This window comes from Pagrus pagrus (genome assembly GCF_965226575.1).
Source record: "Pagrus pagrus genome assembly, chromosome: 22".
NCBI classification, from domain to species: Eukaryota; Metazoa; Chordata; class Actinopteri; order Spariformes; family Sparidae; genus Pagrus; species Pagrus pagrus.
In genome coordinates, this window is record NC_140204.1 from 6,390,763 (window position 1) to 6,415,078 (window position 24,316).

Sequence of the window (24,316 nt, forward strand, 5' to 3'; positions counted from 1 at the left end):
ATATATATATATATATATATATATATATACATATATATATATATATATATATATATATATATATATATATATATACATATACATATATATATATATATATATATATATGGGAGAACGGGGTAATGTGTATACATACATATATATATATATATATATATATATATATATATACACACACATACATGTAATTCATACATGAAATCAAACATACATGAAATATCAACAGTAAAATGTGTACATGTGCATATATAAAAAGAATGTGAACAAATGTCTATATGTTATATATTATCTATATAACCCATTTGCTGTAATGTCCTGACTGCTCCACTCAGTGGCACTAAAGTACAAGCCAAGCAGACACCTCTCTCTAATGCTTCTAACTGCTTTATGTTTATGACTTTTCCTTCGACCGCAATTTGCGTTGTCTTAAAACCTAGTGAGTTATCTGATATACAGACTACAGTTTAACATAAGTACAGCAATAATTTAATGTGTGGTGAAAATCAGTTTCAACACAACAAGCCAAAAATATCTTTCAACCAGTTTAAAGAGCCGAATCACATCACCCACATTCATTCACTCACAGTACACTCATTTGAAACTCAGTTAAACAACTACAACAACAGAAGATTCATATACATAATAGGTTGACCCAAACAAGGACAGTAGTTCATGAGCAGTCTGGATACATATTTCTCCACTGGCACAGATTTTCTAAAACCTTCCATCTGAAGAGTTGGAAGGTCTCCCACAGTAAATCATCTTTACCAGCTGTGCGTGTCTTGTTCCTGGAGAAAACCTATTGTTAGGGGAACTACCACAGAAGTGGTTTTGAGGACTTTGCCGGGTTTGGACAGATTTTATCAACGCACAATGTCACAACCGTGCAAGAGGCAGTCAGGAAACATTGAGATCAAAATGTTTACTTTACTGCACTGGCCCACATTCATTTTATATTAAAGCCCGATCAATATAATATACAACAAAACGGGCACATTAAGAAACAAAAGCAAGCTTTAATAATGTGAGCTGGAGGTCAAAAATGAAAATCCAAAATGCAATCAACAGAAAGGCAGGTGAATCCAATAAAACTAAACAATAACACAAAAATGGAGGAAGAACCACTCCTCATTTGCATTTAGTTGAATTCTGGTTACTTCATGCAAGTCAGGGGTGTCTGGCGCAACACGTCGCCTCTGGAAACTATTATTTTTGCAATATAAGAGAAAATTTCCAAACAAGCCATCATGTTGGTCCAGTTGGAAATCCCGGAGCACACCCACAAGTGGCGTTCTTCCAATCAGGTGCAGCTAGTATGCTTTTAAGTGGTTGCAGGAGGGTGTAACCTGTTTTGGTCAGGCGTGCAGAGCTGGGAAGCTGACGTCGATTTGGCACTGTGGTACTGATACTGAGTTCGTTTTGTCTTTTACCTGCGTTTGATTTACTGCACTGTAGCCTGTTACACTGTGCAGTAAGCACAGTGTATTTTAAGAAGGTATAATTACTGTGAAGAACACCACTGCAATTATTACTATTAATATTTTTACGACCATTCAAGGAGTGGTAAAGACTTTTCAGTGACACTTGCAACTGCTCATGTTTACCTTGGCTTGTGAATACAAAACAAGGAACATACTGCACCATAAAGTATCACATCATATCATTAAAGGATTTAAACTTGTCTGAATACACTGTGTGAACTTGTTGTCATGATGGCTGTTGGAAACAGGAAACACTTAAACTGAAGCCCAAAACAATGACAATGGCAACCAGGCTAGCTTGATGATAGTTAGCAAGCTAGCATGGAGACCTTTTGCTTCTCTACAATACAACTCTTTATTGAATTAAATGATCATCCAGACAACAAAGCTCCATCCACTAAAATGAAGAAAAGCACCATCATAACCCTAAGAAATTAGACTGGAGATTTACAGCTCACTTTCACAAGACAGTGTGCGTCAGTCACTTTAATTTTTTGTCATAAACGAGCCAAAGCTACGGAGCTACAGCTACGCAAATTAATAACAAGTTGTAATGGGCCATTTGTGTGTCTTGACGTTACACATGCATTGTTTATCTGCCATAAACAGCCGGTTTACTTGACTGTACACTAGCTGTTAGCTAATGTTGGCGAGCAACAACAACACACCGAGTCTGTGTACATGTCTGTGTGGTTAAATTCAGGACAGCTCTTGGTGAATTTAGTAGCCTACTCACTGGAGACTCTCTCTTTTTCCCCTCTGCTCTCTGTAACATTGTTTGCGAAGTAAATTACATTCCCCTTCCAGCAGTCACCATTACAAAACATAAACACCTGAAAATGGAGGTAGTGCTGGGGATCACCGTTGCAGTCAGGTTGATGAACAGGAGTGAAGATAAATCCACTTTGTAATCCCGAAAAGTTTAAAAGTAATCTCTGAGCTCTCCTCCCGTCGGTAAACGTTCTGGATCAGAGCAGAATCCAAGGTGACTCCAGGTGTTTATTCTCCAGAGGGTCTGGCTCTAATCCAGACTCTCTGAGCAGCAGCAGCAAATATAACATCTTTTGTTTTGTTTTGATAGAGAGCCCCCTCGCAGCAAAAGTTACATATTGTACGTTTAACTGAACTACATTAGTGAGTTAAATGAACTCGTCATTGACCTTCGCTTTCTCGCTTGACACAGACAGCTGTCTCCTAGGTGCAAGTAAGTCTTTGTTAGCATTAAGCTGTCTTAAATCCCAAAGTACATGACAAAGTAGGAAATATGGGCATAACAACCACGTAGTAAAACATTTACAAGATGATCTATGGTACTTCCTGTAAAATTGTGTGGTGTCAGGGTTGTGGGAACTTAATAGAAAGGAATGCAGCATTTACGTCAAAGGAATTTTTTCTTGGTTCACAGGACACCAACAAGGCTGGATCGCTTATTTAGTGCCTGTAGGTCTTTTCTAAATCACTTTGTCCTCTGCATAAACTGGAAATAGTTTCAGGGTTCGACAAAGTGTGACACACAATGTGGTTACATATATGTAACCACATTGTGTGTCACCAGACACTTTGGTTACCAAGTTCATCTGTGGGACTTGAGAAAATCCCACAGATGAACTTGTTAACACTGCTTACAGAGGTTGACACGCAGCTGTCACATTATCTAAGCCCCCGGCTCAGAGTGTCTGTGCTTACATGCATTCAGTCATGAAGAAAGAAGTTGAAATATGAACAGTCAAAAGGATAGAGAGGGTGTTGTATTTAAAACCCAAACTAAATAAATTAACATGGTTTGCCTTTAACTGAGTAGCCAGACCAGTCGCCAGGATAAAATGTTAATGGTTCCTGCAAACCACAGATCAGCCAAGGTTGACGTGGCACATCCCGTTCACGTTAAATGCTTATCAGCCGACCTGCACATCAGGGCTTGGAGGGAATGGTGGTGGCGTTAATAGAGCCAACAAGGCTGCCAAATGGCCAACCATGGTTTGAGCGTCAAAAGCAGTTTTTTGGGGGAGAGTTTTGGGCATTTCCAGCGACTTCCTCGATGACAAAAACCAGGTTTTTTTCAAGGGAAGTTGGACCATCTCCATCCATGTTTGTGGCGACCAAAACAGGTATTTCAAGCCAAATCATGATGTTTTCCTAACCCTAACCAAGTGTTTTTTGTGCCTAGTCCTAACCAGAGCATAAACACAGCGTGACGAGAGAGAAACAGAAAATTCCTAAACAGACGTAAAGCTGCAATATTAAGAAACATTCAGTTTAAACTTATCTGTGGTTTTGCTGAAACATACTTAGCTAATATTTATCCTTGCGATTGGGTTGGAGTAGCACAGGGAAAAGCTCTGAATTCTGACATTTGCATGTCCTCTTGCTCAGTTGTGCAGTTGTGAGTTTCAGAAGAATCTTATGACTGGAAAATATTCTTACTCATGTGGAAACCCAGGAACCTACAGCACATTTGATAATTGCTAATAATAATTTACCTCTGCCTCAGAACGAAGTCTCAGACAAAGAAGAAGAACCAGAAGTACCTGTTTAACTCTTCTTGACAGATGTCGTTGTGGGAGGAACTGACTTTCTCTACCAGGAAGCGTCTGTTTTGACGACATTCATACACCTGCTGTCGACACATCTGTTACGGAGGATCTGTCTGTCAACCCACACAGGTAATACACTATTTATACTAAGCAGATAGTGTAGAGACAGTGAGATGACTTCAGATAAATTGACTTTTGATGTGAATGTAGACAAACACGTCAAAGTTTTTTATAAAGACAATGCTCAGAGGTGAAACAGTCAAAGTCGCTTTGATGGAAATTAAATGTCAAAAAGTTGTAGCATTACATTTTGTGTTTTATATGAGGCACCAACCTTTGAATTAATACAAAAATGCACTTTTAACCAGTGTGTGGGGATGAATAAAACTGCACTGGTCCAGAAACAAACCAAACATTACTATGTTTTTATCTCTTGTTGTATTTAAAAAAATCTTTTTTACAATTTTAATAGGTGTTCACGCTTTCATTAGTAGGGTTTGTGAATCAGTGATTAAACAATGAATGACAGATTCAGACTCAAGCTTATAGATTAATAATGCATTAACCTGGGCTAACTGCACCAAGGAGACACTTGGACGCTCCTACAGCTAATAAATACTCTCACAACTGCTTCTGTGTCGTCACCTGAGCAGCAACATTCCTTCACTTTAAATCTGATTTCACGTTTTTATCTCAAAAATCACCTGCAGGCTTTAATTCCAATCAAAGCACAGTATTTGACAAAGTTGTGCAGATGTGTATAAACCCTACCTAATATCTAAAAATGCAATATAAATACTGCTGCATTAAAATATTGGGAATCCTATTATTTGTAAAAGTAGGATATTTAAATGTTCTTGGATGATACAGCCATAAAAATAAATCTTGTGTTTTGCTGTTTGAACATCATAAAACTCAATGAAGAGCTGAAACAAGCTGATACATGTTGATGAAGGTTCTCAGCCAGTGCTGTATCATAGGCAACTGGACTTGTTTCAGTTTCTTCTCTGTGGGAGTGTCCTTACAGTCGTTAAGGACACGTCTAAGCTCTGATGGTTTGAAAGAGGATCCAGAATATATCCACCTATGTCAAAATGGAACAACTGTCTATGACATGATTTATCACCCACCCCCAGACATCTTAACAATCATTCACACGTTGGCTCACCTAGCCCTAGCAATCCACATGATGGATTTATGAGTCAACTACCCACAAGTGGCCCTAATGACTGTGAAACTCAGAGCTCACACGTGTCCTTAACGTCTCTGTAACGACACTCCCGCACAGTTTAAAAGTCTGCAACTCCCTTCCAGTTAGTAAGAACTGAAGAAGCCTCTTGGATGAGAGGTGAAACATCTTCAAGAAACTGAAACGAGTCCAGTTGACTGCGATACCACTTAGAAGCTGATACAGTTCTCATTCCCAGATGTCCAATAACGAGCACGTCGCGGCACTCCCAATGTACTCTTTAGAGAAAAGCCTTTCAAACATGTGGTTAACATTGCGGTGGTCTGGGTTAAATAAGCAGGCTTACTTTATGTTGCAAACGTGATGGAAATTTTACTCACGTAAGCAAGTTCCTGCACATGATGTTGAACGGTTTACTTTAATGATAAGATCAGCCTTAAATGAAAAATAGGTCATTATCTACTCACCCTCATGCTGATAGAAAGTCAGATGAAGTTTTGTAGTCCACAAAATATTTCTGGAGCTTCACAGCAAAACAAAACAAACAACAGAAAAAACATAAAAGGCTCCATACAGCTTGTCTGGTGTCATCCAAGTCCTCAGAAGCCAAAATCCAAAGGCCAAAATCTCCTCTGTAGGTGCTAAACTAAAAGCGTTAGCACACACTCTTTTTTCCAGTTCCATCAGTATTCGCCCATATTTTCGATAAACAACATATTTGATAGTGTCTTGCTTTTTCTTTGTCCATCAAAGTCCTTGACGAGATGGCCTCTGTGCTGTCTGAGGAACAGTTTCAATGCTGCATCTGTCTGGATATCTTCAACAACCCCGTCTCCATCCCATGTGGGCACAATTTCTGCCTGGCATGCATCAAACGTTTCTGGGATTCAAGACCTAATTCTGAGTGTCCGCTGTGCAAAGAGTCCTTTAAAAAACGGCCAGAGCTCAGGGTCAACGTTGGCTTCAGAGACATCACTGAGAAATTTAAAAGGTTTGTTGAGGTTTAAATGTCAAAATGTAATGTTTTAAGCACTTTTTCATGCCTGACGTAAAATAACTATGTGTATTTAATCAAAAGGTCTCTGAAGGAGAAGCCAAAATACAAGCCAACCCCCCAGAAGAGAGGCATTCCAAGACAAGCTTCCAGGTCTGATGATGTTCAGTGTGACATCTGCCAGGGAACCAAGTTAGCAGCAGTCAAGTCGTGCTTTGTCTGCCGGAAGTCCTACTGTGATAATCACCTGACACCACATCTAAGTGATCAAGAGATGACAAAGCACACGCTGACAGATCCGGGCACCTTCATTACCAGTTACCTCTGCCCAAATCACAACAAGCTCCTGGAGAAGTTTTGCAAGACAGACAACACACCTGTTTGTTCGAAATGCATAGAGAGGGACCACAAAAATCATGAGATTGTCCCCCTGGAGCATGAGAGCAGGAGGATCAAGGTGAGGAAAAGGGAAATTTGATAATAATGAATGTTACATTTAAACAATAAACTTTACATCTCTTTAAGTTACAACCTTACATTTCTTTTGGTTTAGTTTTTAATTTTATTTCATGACAACACTGTGCTTATGTTCTGGTTAGGTTTAGGCACAGGGACCACTTGGTTAGGGTTAGAAAAAAATCATGTTTTTGCTGAAGATACCTTCTTTGGTCGCAACAAACATACATGGAGATGTTCCGAGGTTTTGGCACAGAGACAAACAGTTACTACAGAGCAGCTGGAAAGAGATTGGACGGGAACTAAATGTGAGTTGGATGGTGGCAAAGGAAAATTGGAGGTCTGCAAAACTCTGATCGGCACCCTGAAGTGGTTGTATTGCTTAACATCCATGCCAATGTGAAGGACACATAGAAGTATGACTGTTTCATCATTTGAAATGGAAGTATCTATTTCTTACCTAAAGGGAGCTATCATTCGGTACAACTGAAGATGCATGCTGCTGAGTCTGCCACAACATCTGTCTGTGCAAATTATTTAAATGTACTTTGCAGTTCAAACAGTTGCATTACAGTGTTCTTGATTATGTATTTGTGTCCATATTTAACCTTTACAGTGTCAGAGGAAGAAGTCTGAAACAGAATTTCAAAAGATGATCCAGGCCAGAATCAGAAAGTTTGACGAGATCAAGGCTTCAGTGGACTTGAGCAGAGTAAGTGTTTCAAACCTTTATTCATGTGTAAGTATTTAGCTTAAAGCTTCACTGCGCTATGTAGCACAGAGCCACTAGCACGGCTCCAAACTCTAGGTCTTGTTTGGGTTCGGGTTGTGACTCTTTTGTCCCTGGAATAAAACTGTTCTTTTTAACTACAATTACTGAAAATATTGACAGACATCTGGAGCGAGCTATTGTGGTTGGGTGAAGTGTGTATAGGACTACAGGATTGTATCATGCTTCAAATATGTTATTATAGTGTTTGCTTAATATTTTTACAATAAGTTCACTTTTTATTTGCTATGTCTTTACATTTTTTTGTTACTGTTTGGTTAGGTTAAGGGAAATAAAATACTTTGTTAGGTTGAGGAAAACATGGTTTTGGTTGAAATAAACCCTTTCACAATGATTAACGCGTAAACACTACCATGTGTGTCTTTTTCCAAATGATTTGTGGATATCCGCAGGTTATTAAAGAAAGAAAGATACAGAAAAGTGTTCAGGTTTTCACCATGGTGACGAGTACCCTTGAGAGAAACCAGACTTTGCTCATCGATGAGATCGAGAAGAAGCAGGAAGCAGCTGAGAGGAAAGCCGACGAGCTTCTCAAAGAGCTTGGACAGGAAATCGGTGAACTGCAGAGGAGACGCAGTGAGCTGCAGCAGCTGGAGCACACCAAGGACCCTCTCCATCTCATAAGGGTTCTGCACACATGATACATTTGACTGAATTTATTCAGTAGTCAGGCACGATCCTTGATTTGGAAGAATCTGTTTTGTTCCTTTAAGCAATGTCTTGTCACTGTCGTCCTGGTTTTCTGCAGACTGTTCCCTCTCTGAGTGCTCAACTGTCCACCAGGGACTGGACCAACGTCAGAGTCGATTCAAACAACTGCATAGAAACAGTGAGGAGAGCTTTCTCTAAAGCGTTGGATCTCTGCCATGAACTTGAAAATAAACTGTCTTCAGAAGGTCGGTAACTACAGTCGTGATATTAGTTTGAAGCTGTAGTTTTGCCTCTAACATTAACTCTTGAAGGTGGTTGTGTGGTTCAAATACTCAAATTTCCTTGTCAAAAGAATATTGTGCCAATGCATCGATATCGGAATTTTCCCTAATATCGATATCAGCTTTGGCTCCGAAAATCCAGTATTGGTCGGGAGCAATCTTGGTACACAAAATAAAATGAACAACTGACAACAATTATTTTTCTTTTCTTTTGTAGAAATTAGCATGATGAAGCAGTATGCAGGTATGTGTATGGATATGAACTTTATAGTGTAAATAACTTCACCTTGAATTGAATCTGATCTTTATATTTCTTAGAAAAAGAAATAAAATAAACAAAATCGTAATTTAAAAAAAAACTGAAATTGTGCAGAAATTGCACACAAATCTGATTTCCCTATTGTCTTTATCATAAACCACTACAGGAAAAGAGAAAACAAGTGTGATTTTTCAATTACAAAACTGATGTGAATACATTTTCCCTTTGATTGTGTTTTTTTTAGTCCTCTAGGTTTCCAAAAATGCAGTACTGGCCTTCTTCTCAGTTTGTGTTATTTCAGTCAAATATTCAGCATGCTACCAGAATAAGCAAATAATTTAATTCAGGGCTTTCAGACCCTTGAATTATGCTCGACAATATTGTTGGAATACATTTTTAGCTCTGTTTGGAGCAAATCAGGACACTGGCAAATTACACTTTTCTTTTTGAAAAGGCTGACATGGAGCTGTGATTGTTAAATTACAACAACAGGAACAGACAGGCCACATGTACATGTGTTAAATGAGGCTTCAATGTTCTCTTTTTGTGTAAATTGTTCCTTAAAATCTGTGAACTCTGGGCTCATTTATTCTGTTCCTCTCCAGTGGACGTGACTCTGGATCCTGCAACAGCTGCAGCGTGGCTGATTCTTTCCCCAGATGGAAAACAGGTAAAATGTGGCGGTATGATCGCTGAAATATACAACTCCCTGGTATTTCATCCTGGTGAGAATTTAAACTTTTGCTGCTGATGGTTTCAACTAGTCTCCAAGAGGTTGATAAAGGCATTTCTCAAGGATCAATTTTAGGCTCACTGCTATTTACTCCATATATAAATGTATATTTTCCATCTCAGCACTTGATATACATTTTTACGCTGATGACACCATCTTGTATGCCTTCAGACCGAGCCATCTCCAAGTTATAGTACAGTACAATCATTTGAAGCCTGTTCTATTAATCTAAAAACAGATAAATGTTTGTGTTTCACATGTTGTTGTTTTGCCTGACAGAATGTCTAGCTCTGATATTTTGTTTGCGTAACTTGCTCTCAAAATCAGATTTCTTGTTCCACAGGTGAGCCTCGGCAGCCAGCAGAGGAAGCTTGCTGTCCCCGACGACCCCCGCAGGTTCGACTCCTGCGTCTCCGTTCTGGGGAAACAAAGCTTCACCTCTGGAAGATCCTACTGGGTGGTTCAGGTAGGAAATCAGACCTCCAGTTACATAAACACATAACTGGAATTGTAACTAATTCTTCATTCTTTGTGATGTGTTTTAGGTTGGAGATAAAACAGACTGGGATCTGGGCGTGGCCAGGGAGTCCATCAACAGGAAGGGGGCCATCACGGTGCGTCCTGACAGCGGCTACTGGGCGATCTGCCGGCGTAAAGGCGGCAGTCTCCATGCCTGCGCCGGCCCCTCCGTTACCCTCCACCTCCAGCAAACCCCTCAGAAAGTAGGCCTCTTCCTGGACTATGAGGAAGGGTCGGTGTCCTTCTACAACGCTGAAGCAAAGACTCATATTTATACTTACAGCGGGTGCACCTTCACCGAGGCTCTTTATCCATACTTAAACCCCTGTCTTCATGACAACGGGAAGAACACCACTCCGTTAATCATCTGTCCTGTTGAGCTTGAGTTTGCTGAAGAGACAGTGGATATTTGAATGGAGACGTGTTCAACAAGTCATGCTCATTTTCTTATCTGTTATGCATTTTCTTCGGAAGAGGTCTGGAGAAAATTAAAATGTATGTATGTAATATAAAAGTCAATTAAGTCTGTATGTGAAAACATTTGTGTAAAGCTTTTTTTGTGGATCGACAGGAACATACAATTCCAATCTAAATATTGTACTTTTACTCCACTACATTTATGTGATAACTTTAGTTACTAGTTACTTTGCAGATTACATGCTGCATCAGAGCAAAGCAGCACATTTGGCATTTAGATTAAAAAATAAAAAAAGACTTTGATAGTATACAGTATACTGTACATACTGATACTTAATTTAAGTACATTTAAAATTAGATACTTTAACAAGTTTTACTCAAGTACTATTTCTATGAGTGAGCATGACCTATTGCAGCAAATAAATAAACTTCATAAAATAACTTGTTTTTTGTTTTTTTCTTTCTCATACTTAAAGGGGTACAATGTAGTCTTGGAGAAGAAATTCTCCATTTTAAAATTTACAATATTAATGAGGTACTAAAACAAACTCAAAAATATCTATTTTTTCCAGAAGTGAATAAACAAGCTGTTCTTGGAGGAAAATAAGGTCCCCAGAACACTGTTTGAAACTAGACAGGTGGCAGGGTCCGCCAAATATAGATAAAGTGAAACTATATTGTGTAGTCCTTTAAGGACAGATTGTTTATTTAGTTTATTCAGTAATTCAGAATCATGAGATAAAGTCCAAATTATGTGATAAAAGTCATAATCTGAGATAAAAGGTAATCATTTTAACCTAATTCCTATTTATGATTTTTTTTTTACCTTTTGCTTTGACTTTTTTTGTCGTTAATGTAACAATTATTATTCATAATCTTACCATTTTTTCAAAAAGTGTTTCTTTATTTAGTTTGTTTTGGCAAAAAATCCATCAATGAAGATCTAAATGCAGCCTTAATGCCCTTATTTAAAGGTTTGTTATCAGACTGAAGTGTCTGATGGCATAGTTTTTATTAATAGACGTTACCTTGAAGTGATATAAAAGTGACAGGATTCCCTTTCAACTGCGTCCACCATGACTGAACTGAAGCTGCTTTGCATCAAAACACTCGCCAGGTGGCGTGTTTAATTAAAGAATACATCAGCCACTTAAAGGGAACGTCCCTGAAGCTTTGCGACTGCTCTCCCTCTGCTCAGCCTTTAGCTTACGCTCTGAGTATGTGGGTGAGGTCAGGAACCAGCTGTGCGGTATCAACACACATTGAATTGACGCTGATCATTGCGTCAGTATTTCATGATTTACTGCATTAGGAGACAAAGCATCTCCTGTCAACACTGAGCTCTTACCCAACTCAGTAGTGTGTTTGGTGTCATTTCCAAATCACTTGTGGCAGGTAAAGAATTAAAAAAATGTTAAGATTTCATTTGACTGCGCCTCCTCATCTGGACCTCCTTTGGTTCTCATGTTCCACAGTTGTTCTGCAGGTATTCCAGGTTCAGTCAATGCACACACAACAGACTGTGGCTGCAAACTGACAAGGCAGTTATAAAAAATTTGGACAAAAGAAGGCTGCATTTGAAGGAGACTTTGAAATAGGACATGCCTCATGAGATCCTGAATTGGGATGCACCGATTGTATCTTGGCTGACCAGGAGAAGAGTCCAAGCTGGCATCACTTATGAGGTATAAAGCACAAATATACAGCACTATAAATATGCTTCTATTTTTAGTCATGTTGGGGGCGTGTCTCGAGGGATGGCACAAAGTGCAGCTGAGGCTGATGGGAAAGTTTTTAGTTTTGCAGGTATTTGGTAATAATCCAAAGTAGGACTGACCTGATGATGGCACAGAAAGCGCTTAAAGCAAAGGGACAAGATGTTATTTATTATAACGCATTATAATGTATTATTATAACGCATCCAATGGTTGTAGAGATATTTCACTGAAAACCACAAAAAGGAGAGAAGAGGAGATATTTAGGTCCAGACCAAAATGGCCAACCAAGGCTTGAGGTTTGCTTCCACTGTCTGCGATCCCACAAAGTTGTGACTTTTGCTGAAGTGAGTCGAAGTAAGACGTCATAAAAACATTCATTTTGACCCTCAAGAAGCTGTCCTTTTGACACCTGTAATTGAAGTTCAAAAGATGTCTAAAATGACCAAAAAAATTGAACCTGGTAAGAGTTGTCACTTGGACATGGATAGAGAGTGAAATGGTTAACATGGTTTTACAAAATACAACACTGACTTCCAGTTGATGAAGAAATTCAAACAGAGAAAGAGAAATATAAATACATAGAGAGCATAAAATGTACGTAAGAAGAAACCTGTGATTGATTGTGAATTGCTTTAATCCTGTTCAGGACTTACTGTACATCTGCACATCTTAATCTGCGAGAACACTCTGTTGAAACACTGCAGCGTCACAAACACCAGGATCAAATTGCACAATGACAATGCACAGTGACAACAACTGGACAATGATATGGTACAGACACAACAATCAGTACTGTCAATGCGGGTGGGAATAGTCTGTTTCACAAATGTGTTGTTTATTTGATGACAATCTGGAGGAAATATGAGTGAGCCTGTAACAAAAGCTGCCCTGCTCCTTAGTCATGAATGCAAAGCATCTGCACCTGAGTCTGTTTAACTTTATCTTCAGTATCAGAGGGGTGAGTGATGTCTGCCGAATGTGTCCACAGTGACACACCACGATGGACGATGACATCGGTTTTGGGGGGTGGGGGCTACGTTTACTATGTGTTTATCTATATGAGGTAGTGTGTCCTCTCAGAGTTGCTTACCAGCCAACCTGTCCTCGTACGTCAACGACCAAATAGATCATTTGTCAGCATCTTCCAAGTTACATATATCACCTTTCCCTAAACTACAACGCAACCTACATGTACCGTAACCTTCGTTGTCACAATTTGGATAGGGTTAAGGCAAGACAACTGCTTGGTTAGGTTTAGGAAAACATTGTGATTTGGGTTAAAATCACTATGTTACATCTGTCACTTCCATTACAAACAAACCCACCATACGTTATGTACTGTATGTACTCCCTTGTGGTTTCCCGGTGTGCATTTTTCTGTTTAAAAAATGTCTATTTTTTGAAGAGACGTTCCTAAAATGGTTGAAAAACTGAAAAACTTTGAATCTTATGACACCACTGTTTATGAAGTTGCGATCTGTGTCAGGCATTAGGACTGATGGTCTTACGTAGGCCAAGAAAAGGCATCGGTTTTAAAATTTGGACTGTTCCAGAACGAGTTAAAAAACTCCTCCTAGTATGTTTAAGTAAAAGATTCTTCCACAGCTGATATTTGCTAAAGCCCAAAAGGATTTTGTTGAATGATGAAAATGTTAATTTTCATTAAATAAAACTATAATAATCTGCACTCTGACCTCAGAACAGGGTTAAAACATATAGCTCTCTTATCTAGATAGAAGTTGTCTCACCGGTTTTTGATGCAATCGCACAGTACACACTGTACTTTTCACTTAAGGAAGGACTTTGTCCTGATCTTAACTCTGTAATCTCTGTGTTGCGGTTTTTCCCAAAGAAATATGTTCATTTTAACACAAAACTGATGTAGATATTAATCCTGACTTTTACCTGGTTAAATAAAGGACAAATAAAAATCATCAAAATGCAGTTAAAAAGATAATTGCATGTAAAAAATGGACACAACTACAGTTGATGTTCTTTGACTCACCACATCTACTCAAAGAAGACAAATTCCACTTTACAATGTCATTTTTTTTCTTTTGTGTGAGGCAACAGATTTAAACATCAGTAAGGTGGAGTTGCAAAAAGCTGCAACATCAGTCAGTCCATTAATAGACTCGTTTGTCCTGGAGGTAAAACACTGCAGGATTCAAGGAAGTCATTCACGTCATTTTCATTGTTTTTAATTCAAGCAGGTACAAGATCACGTTGAGATTAGGATCTCTTTCAAAATAAGTAGGCATGAAAAGACCTTACAACAACAGAAACTGACGAAGACAACTGTCACGCTACAAAAGAGTGTACGAGAAACCCAGTTAAGATGCATAAACATGTAGTTTCCAGAACTTTCTAAAATAAAGAAAAACAAATATACATTCAAAAAGTAACACTTTAACTTATAGAGTCCTATTTACCAGATCCTTTAGGAGAGACTTAAAGCCATTCGGTATGATAAAATTTGGAAAGTCCAGAAGAGCCGGACGATTAAATTATTTTATCCCCATTCAAGTTAGCCGGCATTCAGCAAGGAAGATCGGGGTATTTTCGTAACCGGGAAGTCGAGCTCTAATGCACCCAATCAACTAAGCTACTTACGTTACATACGGGGAGTTACTTCACTATATCGGTAAGTTAAAATAACTTTTTATTTTCTCTTTAAAAGAAGTTTCCTGAATGAAAGTTCTGTGCTTCTTTAATCCGTCCACCAAATCTTTGGAGCCTCTCACACTGCAGATTCTTAGCCTAGGGCACAGGAATAATTAAGCCCCTTTTCACATACAGATTGTCAACCCACTGTTAACCTCCGCCCAGAGCTATATGAGTCACACTGTGCTTCTCCTAGCCCTGGGTTAAGGACACACCCAGAGACACAAGTGCTTTGAAGCTGCTCAACATTTTAAAATGTTGTCTTACTTACTACTTCCTGTTGACTTTTGCCCCGTTTCACACCGGCACCTCTTAGCCCCCCATTTCATTGATTTTCCGGGGATTACCCCACAAACCCCACACTTTAACTGCTCTGGAGCGAGGCCAGCAAGCCCTAGGTTAAAGTCGGTGTTACCCCACGTTGGACCATGTCAGTATGAACGCTTCCTTAGCCTGCGACTGAGCACATGGTGAAAAGCACTTTCTTTGACTTTGTAGTGGTAATGTAAAACTTTTGCCATACAAAATGTTGAGATTTGATGATTCTGGACCCTGGTTTTCAATTACAACATTTTTCTCTGTCTCATCAAGTCCAAAGCTATTGTTTCTTTAAAAAGACGTATTCTATGAAAGTTTAATTCACTAGACAAGAAAAGAAAAAGGATCTAAAACAAACAAGAAACAATTAGCTCTTTGGTACAACATATAATCATATCCTGTGTTTTTAATTAATTCATGTTTCGTGTTCCTATTTTTGGTAAGACAGACAAAGGGACATGACTCATGAAGGTTTCTCATACCACCGGAGCTGCCAATATGTCAGTACCTCCAGGAAGCTGAGAACCTCCAGAAAGAAAGAAATGTCGCAATAGCAACAACTAATACTAATTAAACCAATCCCAGAGAATTCCCGCTGGTTCCAGCTTGTTAAATGTGAGGATTTGCTGCTTATCTTTGTCATTTATGTACAGTAAATGGAGAGTTTTTTGGGTTTTGGACTGTTGGTTAAACAGAAGAAGCTATTTAAAGACATCACATTTGTCATAATTTCCTTTTTTTTTTGTATACGAAATGATTAATCGGGAAAATATTTGGCAGATTAATCAATAATGAAAATAATTGTTAGTTGCAGGCATACCAAGCAGTCGGTCTCTCTTTCTTCTCTAAGTTATATGGTTTGGTTGGTTTATTTCCATCTGCTTACACCTGACTGCATACCGAATCTGGCTTTCTCAGTAATGAGGTAGGACTCTAATGTTTGCCATGGCATTATTTTGGCAGGTGTTCTCCGTGAGGCATAGCAGCCGGTTCTACCAGAGTCCGTGGTTAGAGCAAACAACTGACTTCAACAGAGCTCATTATCCATAAAAACAAAATGTGTCAATCACCTACTGAAGGAAGTAGTCTATTTAACCGTAATGACATGACAGCTGCAGGACATTTCGCATGTTTAGTTGACAGAGAGACAGAGGTGGAGTTTTTCTTTGAGCTGTGAACATTTTCTCAGACTCAAAACCGGTTAAATGCATTTACAATCTAGGTGACCTCATTTTTGTCAGGAAGCGTGACTTTCGGGAAGTCAACGTCGCTCCGTGTTCGGTCCCCACTTTGGTCCAGCATAAACAGTTCCCCAAAGAGTTAATCTTAATGACTTCGTTAATCCTCTGCAATTTTATTTAAGAGCCAATATGAGGCTAAAATGTGTGGTTTTGATTCATTTGCGCACACAAGTTTAAATTAATTCCCACATTCTGGTTAATGTTCAAAGAACCAGACAGATGCTGGCAGCTACAAACAGCTATCGTTCAAAAATCTTTAATTACTCTTGGACCGTTACTCCTATCCATATGCTTTAAAAACTCGTGTAAAGGGGAGTTTCTCAGCTTTTCAGTGGTATCACTCACATCTTGTTTGTGAATTTCAGGGTCCGTAGCGAATGCGGTTATGCCATCACGTTGATTTGTCAAGAAAACCCAAGAAGTGTCTTTCTCTGGGGGCAAGCTACTTATGTTGTACACGTTCAATGGATAACATATCTATCTGAAGGAACTTTTGCTTCACTGTCCGCTGTTATGATTTAGGTAACCTTTCGATTTTCTTGCTCTCTATTTACTTACCTGTTTTTCACAGAAAAACACCTCAGATAATATATAATCAATGACTGTGAGTTGCTTAGGAAAGGTCAGATGTTGACAAAAAACAAGATGGACGTTGAACTTGTTTTAAAAAGTCTTAATCAACAACATTCTGGATTAGGCACATTGTTTTTTTCTGGAGCCTCTGACAATGTTACGGTGCTTACTTTTTAAAATAGTTTTTACTTCAGTCTTTTGCAAACTTAGCGCCGCATGGACGGCTGGAGAAATATTAAGAAAACCAGCAGCCTTAACTCTAATACACGTTATATTATTGCACCTAGCGAGGGGTGCAAATTAGCGTGTCCACCCGAGTGTTAAGCCTTCCATCAAGCCAGTCAGGCCAGCTATTAACGTATTCATAAACCATCAAGAAATCAGGTCTGTTAATGAAACCGATTATCTGTTGGGTGAGAGAAGGAGGTCAATTAGGTCAGTGCTACAGAATGGTACCGCCTGATGACGAGGCAAAACATCATTTAACATGAATGCTGTGCTGCTTAAATTGATTTTGTTTTTTCTCTTCTTCAGTTGATCTTTTAATCAGAGACCTGCCTGTTTTATAAAGGGGAACTTTTCTCAGTTTGTGTTCGATGATTTTTCATAAAACAGGTTTGATTCCTGGCCCCATTGTCTATTGTCAAGAATATGGTGAAATTACTTACGGCGTGATTATGAATCAGAAGCTAAATGTTTCCTGGTTTGATCATCACACTTGCCGGTTGATTCAGGTGGGGTTTTTCTTTAAGCTTGCAGAAGCTGAGTGAAGAAAACACTTTCTTCGATTGGGTATTGTATGGCTCTACCCAAATACCGGCCTGACTCTACTTGGTTTGACTTGGCGTGGTAGCCCTCCTCGAAGGTTTGTCTATAACTAATGCCATGCATGTCTTGAGTAACAGTAAAAGTTGTGGCCAACTATGGAGTAAACTGTCACAGTCTCCGAAGAGTCACCGCTACCAAAAGTAGCTATTCGGTGATAAAAAACGCATTATCTTGGCCCTAATCTGGAGAGGTTACATTGCGGGCCCGACTCGGCTCGACTCAGCATGGTAAAACTAGTAAAGGAAAAGTAAACTGATGATTTTGTAATTCTGTAGCCATTACATCGTGCAGTCAACATTTACTTCATGATGAAAAGCTAAAGCAAAAAGTTGTCTACTGCCACTTCAAGGAACTTAAACTTTGCAGTACAGGTTTGTCTTTGTGAAAGAGCTGCAGTAACAGGACACTTAGACAAAGCTGGTAAATCTTGTAATATGATACGCTCCTTCCGTCATCCTCGGTGTAGCAGCCAACGCACTCTGCTGGTTTCATTTTTGTGATAAAGCATAACGACCCTTCAGAACCTGTTAAACAACATGTCTCTTGAGGTTTAAGTTTCTTTGTACAGTGCAATTGTAAACTTTCACCTTTGTGATTTACGCACTCACGCATGCATCTTATTTGTATTTGTGGGCTTTATCTTTACAGCGCAACCTTCAAAACGAAAATTAAACAAAAGCTTGGCTTTTAATCTTTTAGTTACGTCTTGTTTCATCCCATTGGTGTGTAAATGTGTGTGAATAGGTGAATGAGGTGCAAAAATTGTGAAGTGTTTTAGATGAGATGCAATATAAATACAGCCATAATCTTAAATTGCACCATTGAGAGCCTGTAACTTTCAAATTTCCCTCTGGCCATTGATGCTGGCAGAGTAAAAAAGTGTGGGGAAAACTGAGCTGTGTATTTCGTGAGAAGTTCAAGGGGATTTATTTGTCATTGTACAAAACAGGATTGCATAACCAAATAACACAAATAGAAGAAATATACAGTTAATTATACACAGTTCATAAACACAAAGTGTTTTCATGCTTCTTCGTGCTCTTTGTACTGTTTGTCAGCAAGCTTTGTTTCTAACTGGGCGTTGAATATGACATATTATTGCTGATTTCATATTTTAAAGCTTTAGGCCATTGACCAAAAAGTCGTATTTGACGAGTTGGGCATGATAACGTGTTGACCAAGTACAACATAGCTATTCTTTCTGAATTATGATTACTTTTCTTTTGATGCTGTCATTACACTTTGCTGGTAATCTTTTCATTTGAGTGTAATTTCTATGGCATGGCTTTTATTTCTAGTTGAGAATTTGTATATTGCAGTATTGGTACTTTTACTTTTTAGTGGAAATGGACATCTTTCTCAACCACAGCGTTTCCAATTGGTATTGTCGTTGGCACCGCTGTCACAAAAACAACACTGTTTCTCCCTCTGTTTCCCTCAGAGTCCAAACTACCAACAACACAGGACAAAACATGAGTTTATTCATGTGTTTAGTCTCCACTGGATATGTGAATGCAGATAGAAATGGTGCCATGCATGCACCTTTATCTTCCTGTGAGTCTTGTGCCTGGAGGCAGAGAGATTATAATGAAAGGGAGATATATAGGGAAACACAGATGGCGTCGTTATTCTGTAGCCATTGCATCTAGCAATCGACATTTACTGCACGATGAAAAGCTAAAGCAGAAAGTTGTTTACTGCCACTTTAAGTCTTGAACTTGAAGATTGATCAACAAATAAACAAAATGTTTGCGTTTTTACATTATTTTTCAGCCATCATTTTTCATTTTCACCCTCGTCCAGTTGTCGGTTGGTTGGTCATTCAGCAGAATTGCACAAACACTCCAGAACGGATCTCCACCAAACTTGGATGGAGGGCCAGAATAGACACCATTAACTTTTGATGCAGATCTGGATACTCATGCTATGTCATCCTTGGCGTAGACGCCAACGCACTCTGCTGCTTTCGTTTTTGTGAAAGAGAGAGAGAAAGCAACGACCCATCAGAACCTGTTCAACATGTCTCTTGAGTTTTATTTTTATTGTACAGTGCAACGATGAACTTGCACCTTTCCTGGTAGCTCAGTCTGCAGCTGACACCCAACCTAATGCTAAGTACCAACCTAATGGAAGTTGCAACATCTGAGACCTCTGGGTAAATTTCTTCACAACAGACACCAGAGTTCGAAGCTGAAGAACCAGAAATACCAGAATGTGTGACGGATGTAGGGACAGTTACATAAACCCTGCAGGGGAGGAGCTGACTATCCCGCTACAGAGTCTGTGAGTATTTAAACTCCTGCATCTGTGAGGATGATCAGTGCACTCGACATGACAACACAAACAGGTGAGACAGCTTTTATTTTACGTATAATTATAGAGCACTTGTTTTGTCTGTGATTTGTGAAGGTTGGTTTCTTCAAAATAAAAGTCTAAAAATCTGTGCCACATTTCAGTCCCACCATTTTGATTCTTTCTTTTTAATTGGTGAAAAAGTGTTTTTATTATTTAAGTATTATTCTTGTTCATTTTTATTTGTAAACTTTTATATTATCATTATTTATTATTTAAGCTTGTCTTTAAACTTATCTTATAGCAACTTTTAGTGGTCACATTAATCTACTTACTGTCTAATAGAGTACATTTCATATACGACGGCCGTGGACTCGATGTGTTTAAAAATACTTATATAAGGTCAACTAAACACTATGCATGTCAAAATTGTATATAATACAATTAAAACATATAAGAAATATATAGAAATATAGAAACAAGCATTACAATACGAAGTATTATATATATATACTAAAAAGATTCCCTGCACATTTTTAAGTCCAAATGAATGTTTGCTGAGCTGTTTTCGTGCACAGTTAAGTAATGAAAGGTGTTTTTTCTCAGTCAGAGACGTGGCCTTCGTGCCATTTGAGGTCCAGGTCAGGTGCTGCATCTGTCTGGACACTTACGTCGACCCCGTCTCCATCCCATGTGCACACAACTTTTGCCTGGACTGCATCGAAGGCTACTGGGACACAAAGGACAAGCCGGAGTGTCCGCTGTGCAAAGAGACGTTCAGAGAGCGCCCAGAACTCAGGATCAACCGAGCATTCGAGGAGATGGTTCGATTGTTGGAAAGGTTTGTTTTTAATCTGTTTTGTTTCACACCATATAAAAAAGAGCAACACATTTGAATTAATTTTGGATTTAACTCAAATTGAAAGGCCTCCGTCGGACCTACCAAAACCAGAGGAGCAACTTTTCGAGGGTGAAGAGGTCCCCTGCGATATCTGCCAAGGAGACAAGTCAACATCTGTCAAGTCGTGCCTCGTGTGCCAGACCTCCTACTGTGAGCTTCACCTCACGGCACACCAGAGAGATCCAGCGCTGCAGAGACACCGGCTGACGGATCCGGCCACGTTTCCCAGCAATCACCTGTGCAGGAAGCACAACAAGCCGCTGACGATGTTCTGCAAGAGAGATCAGACGCCTGTGTGTGTGAAATGTACAGAGAGGGATCATAAACACCACGAGAGCGTCCCCATGGAGAAAGAGAGCAAGAGGATCAAGGTGAGGAAGAGTTTATTTTATGAAGCAACTTCTGTTTTTTGTGCATTTTCCTGCACGTTATATTAAAATGTTGTATTGTTTTGACATTTCACAGGCTAATTTGATGGGAACGCAGGCCGACATCCAACAGATGATCCAAGCCAGACTGAGAAAAATGAAGCAGATCAAAAAATCTGTGTGTCTGAGCAAAGTAAGATTGTCATTGTTGCACAGAGGCACGTTAAAGAAAGAGTCACCTGGCCGTTTTTTCCCCTAAATGTCCACGCTCTGTTGTTTACATCGACAGAAGGTCACAGAGAGAGAGATGCAGAGCAGCGCTCAGGTCTGCACCATGCTGATAAACGCCATTGAGAGGCAGCAGGGCGAGCTGGTCAAGGAGCTCAAGGAGACGCAGGACGAAGCAGAGAGGAGAGCCGAGGAGCTGCTCAACGAGCTGGAGCAGGAAATCAACGAGCTGCACACGAAGAGCAGCGAGCTGCAGCACCTGGAGCTCAGTCTGAACCCTCTTCACCTCCTGCAGGTTAGATACCTGAACTGCATCTGCATTTCTGCATTTAGTTTACTTCCTTGTTGGACGTCTATACGTGCTTTATATCTCTGTTTTTAACCAGACAAATGCTCATTTTACCGTTCTCACTCACTTCATCATCTGGATGATTGAAAAATCTTTTTTTTTTTGAGAAATTTGCAGAAATCTTACAGGTCTAAAAGCAGAGACAGAGACGAGTTTATTTAATTTGCTTATTTACACACATTTTTAAAAATTTCTTAACAGAAAATCTCACACAAAAACTAAAAAATTCTCTTAAAAATTAAAACTTAAACTTTTTTTGACAAATTAAAAAAGAAAAAATAAATAAATAAATAAATAACAATAATTCTACAAAAAATAAAAAATATTCTTTCCTCTTGGCTTCACACATGAAGGAAATTAAGAAACTTAGAAATATTATCTTGGCAAAATCATTTAGATCAAACTTACAAAATGTATCACCAAGAAAAAGAAAGTCTTCACTTGCCCCTCAGGGCTTCTGTAGTTAAAGGTGCTATACAGATAAATCACCCACGTGTCTTCCCTGTTGTAGAGTTTCCCGTCTCTGAGTAAACTCCCCTCCACCAGAGAGTGGTCTGAGGTCGCGGTGCACTCTGATAACTGCATGAGGACGGTGAGGAGAGCCGTCCTGCAGCTTGTGGACGTCTGCCAGGAACTTGCTGACAAACTGTCTGCAGAAGGTCAGATATCTTTTGGCAGCAAATGATAATCGACTTCTGGAGATTATTGTGAACATCAGTGCATGAAAATAACCGTTTTCTTCTCTTTGTTTGCAGAAGCAGACAAGATGAATCAATATGCAGGTATGTTTACAGTCATACATCCAGTGTTGATTCAAATAACCTGCTTTAAGTTGGTTATTACCTTTTGTTATCACCTGACTCACTGTTTCCCTTCTTTGTGTCTGCAGTCGACGTCACTCTGGATCCTGAGACGGCTTCAGGCTGGCTGGTCCTGTCTCCAGACAGAAAGAAGGTATTGTCTGATTACATGATCGCTGGTGACAGACTTAGTTTGGGTTTCTAACATGTTGTGTTGCACTTGTGGAAGTAAGAATCAGGGCTCATAGTGAAGCTAAAAATGCATGCAATGATGACAGTAATCTTGCTAATCAGGCTGATGTTTATTATGATGAAGATAACAATGATTTTATTGATCCTCAGGTGAGCATCACCAGCCAGAAGAAGAAGGCCCCACTCCCCGACAACCCTCAGCGTTTCGACTCCTGCGTCTGCGTGTTGGGGAAACAAAGCTTCGCCTCTGGGAGACACTACTGGGAGGTTGAGGTACGAGCTCAGAAAGACGAAGAAGACGCGCTTTGAGCTAGCAGCACACTGAAACAAACCAGACATGCAGCAGCATTTTCAGACTGGTTACATACAGTTAATCTGTGTACAACCAGTCACACTGTGTTAACCAGTGCAAGACACAAATATGGAGTCACAAATGGGCCAAAAATACACTTTTTTTTCATTCAGTAGCAAAGACAGAAGGAAAGTAAAGAACACTAATTGACATTGGTTTTAATACACAAGTTTACTTTTTTGTTTTAACTTTATTTTTTAACTGAAGAAGCATTTTATTTAATATGATATTACACAGGAAAAGCTGAAAGATAACACAAAACTAATTATTTTATTTTATGACTTCTAGATGACAAAAAAAGCTTAAAAATATTAGAAAACCCGAGCAAATAAATTGAAAAGACATGTATTTTTGTTTTTTTCTTGTTCTGTTGTTTCCTCTCTGACTGTGTTCTGTGCCTTGTGTTTCCTCAGGTTGGAGATAAAACAGACTGGGATCTGGGCGTGGCCAGGGAGTCCATCAACAGGAAGGGCGCCATCACGGTGCGTCCTGACAGCGGCTACTGGGCGATCTGCCGGCGTAAAGGCGGCAGTCTCAGCGCCTGCACCAGCCCATCCGTCGCCCTGCACCTCCGGGAAACTCCTCAGAAGGTCGGCGTCTTCCTGGACTACGAGGAAGGGTTGGTGTCCTTCTACAACGCTGAAGCAAAGACTCATATCTACACTTACAGCGGGTGTGGGTTCACGGAGGCTCTCTACCCGTACTTTAACCCCTGTGTGCCAGATAATGGGAAGAACACGGCGCCACTGATGATCTGTCCTGTTGAGGGAAGAGTCGAAGAAGGACAGGACGTTACCATCGAGTCAGACGTGTGAAAGCATGATGTAGAGCGATATTCAAGAACATTTTTGAACCTATTTTGGTTTAACGCACATTGTACTGTAACAGTTGATCAACATTGACCTGCAACAGGCCGAGATTCATGAGTTATTTCTGTCTGCCTTAAAGATGTCAGTGAGGCGCTTAACCTTTCTGACAACATGAATTGTTTTTACAGTTTCTAACTGTTTCTAACTGTCTAACATGTGTGTATGAATGTGTATAAAATGCTATTGCATAGCCTAAATAATGTGTTGTGAGATAATGTGAGATACAAACTGTGAAAGTGAAAATAAAAGCCTGTTTTTTGAAAAATATAAACTGAGAAATGTTTTTATATTCTCGCCCATTTAGAGGGAAATTTGTATT

At 39.4% G+C, this 24,316-nt stretch overlaps 2 protein-coding genes across 2 annotated transcripts; both read left to right on the top strand.

Annotated features, from left to right (window-relative positions):
- Positions 1 to 4,094: 4,094 nt before the first annotated feature.
- On the top strand, positions 4,095 to 6,589 carry LOC311251898 (E3 ubiquitin/ISG15 ligase TRIM25-like; the record flags this gene model as incomplete). Its single annotated transcript, XM_084344560.1, has 3 exons — positions 4,095 to 4,144; positions 5,958 to 6,195; positions 6,283 to 6,589. Coding segments are annotated over exons 2-3 (534 nt in total), but the record flags the coding sequence as incomplete, so codon positions are not given.
- Positions 6,590 to 6,593: 4 nt separating this feature from the next.
- On the top strand, positions 6,594 to 24,244 carry LOC311251878 (uncharacterized protein). The gene is given in 18 exon segments (XM_084344526.1): positions 6,594 to 6,655; positions 7,271 to 7,366; positions 7,837 to 8,070; positions 8,193 to 8,340; positions 8,594 to 8,620; positions 9,241 to 9,305; positions 9,712 to 9,834; positions 9,914 to 10,288; positions 19,697 to 19,761; positions 20,501 to 20,809; positions 20,811 to 21,210; positions 21,305 to 21,400; positions 21,497 to 21,730; positions 22,296 to 22,443; positions 22,540 to 22,566; positions 22,674 to 22,738; positions 22,927 to 23,049; positions 23,542 to 24,244. Coding segments are annotated over 17 exon segments (2,901 nt in total). The 5' UTR covers positions 6,594 to 6,655; positions 7,271 to 7,306; the 3' UTR covers positions 23,944 to 24,244.
- Positions 24,245 to 24,316: the final 72 nt, after the last annotated feature.